Below are 6,197 nucleotides of genomic sequence, written 5' to 3' on the forward strand. Positions count from 1 at the left end.
CCCCTCTCCCCTCCGTGCCACAGGGGCACGCCTACAGCATTCTTCTCTGCCCCACCTGTAAAGATGCCACCTGTGACCTAGAACAGGAGCCACTGCCCCACACAGTGCCCCCCACCCCATCCCCAACGGCCGCATTTCTCCAGAGCAGAAATCTGCAAGCAGATAGGATGCAGCCTTTGCTCCTCCCAAAGCCAAGCTCCTTCCACAGCAGATTTGGCTCAGGAAGGCAGCCAACACTGCTGGAAGCCGGAGCTCCTGGAGAAAGTGTGACGTGGCCCAGAGAGTGCCCAGAAAGTCCTGACTGTGGGACTGGGGTGAAGCTGCCAGCCTGCAGCCCAGCAACACCCCTCGGAAGCCGCTTACAATCCCACTACCCAGAAGGCAGGTGCACCCCCACGAGTCACTCACTTCTGCAGGAACTCCTCCAGCCCACAGGGCTTCAGCACGAAGTCGCCCACGTCCACCTCCCTCAGCTCATCGTGGGTGTAGCACAGGGTCTGGTAGATGAGCAAGTCCACAGTGGAGGAACCTATATGGAGTGGGGAGTGAGAAACCAGGTGGTGGGCTCTGGGGCAGGCAGGCTCAGCTCCCCTGCCCTAAGCCCTCCTCCCCAGCTAACAGGTCTCCAGAACCAGCACCAGCCTGATAGAGCCAACAAACAGTCTGGAGTTGGGGAGAGTCGCTGTGGACCTAGAGCCAGTCCCCACTGGGGCTTCCCCAGTGGCCTTCATCTGGGTCACAAGGTAAGTGGAGATTTGAGGCCAAAGAGTGTCACAATCTGAAATACCATCATTCCCACTCCACCTAAGGGACACGCCCAGGCTCTCCCCCATGAACTCACAGTTGCAGGTAAAAGTAAGTGGCTCCCGTAAGCTGTCACACAACACGGTCACCTTCAGGTTGACCTCATCCCCAAGGTGCTCTGGGCTGCGGGTGACAGTGCTCCAGACATATCCAGTGAGGGAGTAGTCTTGGATGTCAGACCCAGATCGAAGGCTGTGCAGGAGGAGAGGGAGAAAGACTTCGCTGAGCCTTCAGAAGAGAGTGGTTGGGGAGAGGCCATCCCGAGGCCCAGAGTCCTTCTGTCTCTACTCAGCCAGGCCTCAGGTGGACAGAACAGCAGCACGACAGTGGGATAGCAGTTCTGGGAAAGCTTGTTCTGGAAGCATCTGCTATAGTTGCAAAAATGTCCCCACAGTTGAACAGTAGAGATAGTATTAAAATTGCAAAACTCCCCGTGCTAAGTTAAACAGGACATTTTTATGAATTAATTTCCTTTCTCTTTTAAGTCCAGGTAACTTTTATTTCCACTTGGGGTGCAATTGTTCCTAAAGGCCACTGACAGCCAGGACCTAAACTGTGGAGGCTAATCTGACTGTGAGATCAAGGTTTCAGAAGTCTTATTTAAAATGTGACATTTAGGCCAGGCCGTGGTATGGTGGTTAAGGTGGCTAGCTCTCACGTGGCCAACCGAGACGTTTGTCTTGGCCCCATTGGCTTGAAAAACACATGAAGTGCATGTGCATGTGTGTCGAAAATCCCAAAAGGAGGGAGAGATGGAGAAGGGATGGCAGTATGACCATGCCCCATGGGGGGCTGCTTTCTCGCTTTCTCTCCACCCCACCCCTACCCCACAATAAGTGCACATGCCCTCAGGCAAAACAATTCTTAAAAAAGGAAAGAAAAATGTGAAATTTAGAAGATTTCAAAAAACCCACAGACACCTATTGTGGGAAACAGCCCACAGCTACAGCTGAGGTTGATTCTGCTCCCTCCCCCAACCCTCCCAGCCCTCCCAACCCCGCCCCTGTCCCACTCTTTAACTCTTACACATCCAGCATGTGACAAAATGCAGCAACTTCCTCATCTCTCTCCTCTGAGACCTCAAACAACTCGTGGACGTTGGTGCCGGTGTGGGGTCTGGAGCCCACCTTTAAGAGAAGAGTAACTTAGTGCCTTCCTTCAGGGCAGGTCTGCACTCTGCCACTCCAGGTGTAAGACCTTAGTCACCCAATATTCAGAGGGTGCACGAAGAAACGTGGCCATCCAGACACACACTGATCGGCCGTCCTACAGACCAGGGCCACGTGCTTTGGCCGAGTACAGAACCCTGGCCACAAGAGTGTGGCCAAATCCCTTCCATGGAGGGATGGAGTCTGATAAGCCCAGCTGGACCAGCTAGGCAGTGCTTAGCCAGCAAGGGCTTTCTGGGGTGTGCCCAGGGATGTGGCAGGGGTCCGAGCAGGTGGCTGCTGAAAGGTCTCTGGGGAAGTTGGGCCCTGAGCAAAACTTCAGCATCCACCACAAGCCAGGGACCCAGAGCGAAGGGAGATGGAGAGCCCTCAGCTGGAAGATGACTCAGGCACATGTGCCCTCTCGGTGACAATTTGAGGAAGAAAGCATCAAAGCAGCTGGGCAGGAGAGGACCTGGCTCGGGCTGGCTCCTGTGTCTGCTGGCTCTGCACAGCTGCAATGTCAGGGAGCCTATGTGCTGCCACTTCCTGCCAGAACACGCGTGGTGCTGAGGTTCTCAGACGAGGCCCCAAACTGTCTCCTCTCTCAGAGCTGTTTTCAGCCCCTAAGAGGGGCCCTGAGGAAGCCCTCAGATGAGGCCTGCAGCCCAGCCCTGGGGAGGAGGAAGGAAGCAGGGAGCTGGTGCGTGACAGGTATCTGCTTGACATGGCCCAGGCAGCCGGGGGGCCACACAGAGGAACGCAGCTTCAGCTCAGAGAGTCCTGGCCTACATCCGGTAAAGGCAGCTGGCTCACAGCTGCTTCCGGAAGAGCCCAGCACTGGGTCTGTGCACATTGCAAAGCCTCACCTCAGCTTCCCCACTGGCTGGTCCCAGGTCCTTCCTGGCCCTTGGGGCATAGGCCAGCCACAAAGCCCATGGTTAGAATAGCCAGGCCATTTTCTCTGGGTGACCCTTTCTTACTAGACTTGTTCCTCTGGGTGCGTGGGGGGCGGGGGCAGTGTAAGAGGGGGCAGTTGGCATGTGAGGCCTAGGCTTTGCCAAGTTTGTGCCTGTGTCCCAGTCAGAACAATAGTACCACTGTCAGCAATTAATCTACAAAAGGAAGAGAGGAAAAGAGAGAGAGAAAGAGAGAAAAGGGGGAGGGAGAAGGCAAGAGAGGGAGAGAACAGAGTGGCTACTGAGGGCCACTTTCATGCCCTTTCAGTGCCACTCACTGGCACCGTAAAAAAACAAAAGCCACTTACGTTTGCCCGGCTGGCAGGCCCTGGTGGCATCGCCCGATGCTGGCTGGGGGAGTCTGCCGGGCAGAGGCTGGCAGCGGGGGTACCAGGCTGGCATTTGGAGCCAGCCATTTCCAGAGCTGGCTCAGCAGGCTTGGGATAAAGAGGGTCCCTCCGGCTGGAAGTCCGGCGAAGGCGGGGTGGTGGTACAGGCCGAGGGCCCAAGGGGCCACCCCGCCCAGTGGGCTGAGCCCCAGCACCAAGCCGAGGTGGGGAGGACCAAGGCCGCATTCCCCTTGGAGAGCTGGCAAGAGCGGCTTGCTTTGCCCTCGCTTCTTCAAGGAGACTCTGGACAGAGCTTCTCCTCAGAACTCTGATGACACATGGGGATGGGGAAGGGGAGGAAATGGGGGAGGCAGGAAGGAGGGCAGGGGAGCGACAGAAGGACCACCTACCCGGGTGGCCTGACTCAGTGAGCAGACCCAGCTCTGCAAAGAGCTCAGGGCTGGAACAGGACTCTCCCAGGCCCTATAAATAGCGGGAGCAGCCCCACCTCTCAGAGCAAGGCCTTTAAAAAGCCCTGAGCACCAGAACTGTGGCTTGCCCCAGGAGCCGATTCTGCTTTTGGGGGGACTCTCTTAGCAGAAGCAGAGGAAGGAAGGACTGTGAACGCTTCAGAGTTGGGAAGGATCCCAAAGGCTGGATGCAAGGTGGGAAAACACCAGCGCCCCTTAGACAATGAATGAGGAGGAAACACCCAGGGATGGAATAGTTGGAAGGCTAAGCTGCTGCAGAAGTCGTCGGTCATGGGATCCTCGCGACTCCTTGGGACCAGAGCTCCCAGGGGCCGAGGGTGAACTGCAAAGCAACCTCCCCCCACCCCGGGAAATGTGCCAATATCCTCTATACCAGACACAGACCAAAGCTGCCCTGGAACCCACTGGGGGCTTCCAGGCAGCTACTTGGCTATTTTACACTACGTACCGCTGAAAGTAAAATTATTACCATCATCCTGCATATTGTTCCTAAATGTTCGCCCTGTGAAAAATGAGTGGGTGCAGGTGGGGAGCGGTGAAGGTTGCACAATGGTGTGAATGTAGTTAATGCCTCACACTTAAAAATGGTCAAGATGGGTATGTTTTATGTTATGTATACTTCACCACAATGAAAAACAGAGAGGCCCAGCCTCCGTGGTGTACAGATAGCACCAGTGCTTGGGAGGATGGACCGCACGAGAGACCCAGGTGCCATTCCCAGGCCCACCTAAACGTGCCTGATGAGCCTGTAATCCTGAGGAATGGGGAGGCTGGGCAGGAGAAGCATGACAACCAGATCCTGTCAAAAATACTTAAAACTCATGCCGGGCGCGTGTGCGTGCGTGCCCAAGATCCCGAGAGGAGAATGGAGGAGAAGGGATGGCGGCGTGACCATCCCCTCTGGGGGGTGATTTCTCGCTTTCTGTCTCTATGTCTCTCTCTGTCTGTCTGGCGAGCGCACGCGCCCTATAGTGAAAACCTCTCAAAAAAAAAAAAAAAAACCCTGTTATTTTCTCCCTTTCTTTCTCATTCTCCTTTTCTTTCATAAATAAAAGAAAAAATTACAGAGCGAGAAATAGACAGAGGAAGAGGGAGGGAGCCTGAGAGAAGAGAGGGCTCGGGAAGTAGAGACAGGGCACGCTAGCTCTGCGTGTCCATACAGACATGGGGCTCCATACTCTCGGGCAGCGTTGCTGTGGGGTCTGGCCCAGGGTCGGGCATTCAGTGAACATGAAACAAGTGGTTGATGTTATGAATGATCTTCATTGGCACACAGCATTTTTGGCAGCACAGGGACTCAGAGCAGAGGCAACTCATTCAAACCCACAAGGCCATCCAGCCAGAGCCAAGGGCAAATGTCCTGAGTCCTAGTCATCCCATACAACCAGGACTCCAAAACACCTGTCCTCCAAAGGGCCACACGGGTCAAGATACAGGAAGTGTGGCCCTGAAAAGCAGCCCTGTCTCTAATGTCCCTTACCCGCATTCCCCATCAAGCCCACCTGTTCCCCACCAAGGCCCAGAATCTCCATCGGCAGATGTAAAGGGGAGGAGAGTATTCAGCAGATTTGGATTTGGAACAGCAAAGAAAGAGGGACCGGTCTTTGTTTCTGAACAGCAAGGGGAAGAGGGAGCAGAAGAAACACAGAAAGTTCCTCACCGGTGCAGCAGAAATCCGGCGGTTCTTGCCAGGCGTTGTGTTCTTTCGGTTGGCATAGCGAGGGGTATAGGTGCGAGGGGGCACCTGAGGGGGCATTGTCTTGCTCCGGGCCACGGGTTTGCCTGGGGTGTCCTTGCCAAAGTCCAGGGGTGCACGGCCCTCCTTCCAGCCCCTGGTGGCGTCCTGCAGTATCTCCGCATCGTAGGTTGACTTCAAGTTGAGCCTTGTAATTGCATCGTTGATTCCATCATAGTCCACAGACCCCAGCAGGCGCCCCTGACCACCACCTCCTGGCAATTCTTCTTCTTCTAGGATCTGATGCCCGGGCAATTTGCCTGGTGGTTGTTCAACCAAAGAAAAAGTGTTGATATCATTGGGCTGGGAGATCTTGGAGGATGAAGGAGACCCCTTTCTGGGAGGCAGGGGAGGGGTATCCCATATAGAGACTCGGGGAGGGAGAGGAGGTGGGGACAGCTTCTTGCAAGAGCCATCTACGTCCCCTGGTCCTGGGGATAAAGGGAGCCCCCCATCTGAACCATCAAAAATGTAGAGATAGTCTCCAGGCAGGGAGCCTTTGGGCCAGGGATCTGGGCCAGCCTGGGGGCCCTGGGAGGTAGAGTGGTTAGGCAGCCCTTCCTGTGGGGAGAGCGAGTTGTAATTGAGGGTAGGATCAGAGCCAGAGAGACCGCGTAAGAGCTTGAGGTCAGTCCGCCTTTCTGCGGGCTTGCTGTAGAAGTCCAAGACAGGCTCGTCCCAGCTGATGAGAGAGGGGGCTGTGCTCGGCTTATTTCTGCTCTCCTTGTCGT

The 6,197-nt window shown here is 55.4% G+C and overlaps 1 protein-coding gene across 1 annotated transcript in view; it reads right to left on the minus strand.

Moving 5' to 3' along the window:
• Nucleotides 1–6,197, minus strand: part of PIK3C2B (phosphatidylinositol-4-phosphate 3-kinase catalytic subunit type 2 beta) — a 106,040-nt gene that overhangs the window by 50,644 nt on the left and 49,199 nt on the right. Inside the window, exons 4-7 of the mRNA XM_027776046.1 lie at nt 5,392–6,197; nt 1,831–1,931; nt 842–996; nt 409–529 (exon numbers count right to left, since the gene is read on the minus strand). The exon at nt 5,392–6,197 is cut by the window's right edge and continues 254 nt beyond it. Of these exons, the coding sequence (XP_027631847.1) occupies nt 409–529; nt 842–996; nt 1,831–1,931; nt 5,392–6,197 (1,183 nt within the window). The remainder of the gene's footprint in view (nt 1–408; nt 530–841; nt 997–1,830; nt 1,932–5,391) is intronic.

The sequence above is a fragment of the Tupaia chinensis genome, unplaced genomic scaffold (genome assembly GCF_000334495.1).
Source record: "Tupaia chinensis unplaced genomic scaffold, TupChi_1.0 Scaffold000627_1, whole genome shotgun sequence".
Classification (NCBI taxonomy): Eukaryota; Metazoa; Chordata; class Mammalia; order Scandentia; family Tupaiidae; genus Tupaia; species Tupaia belangeri.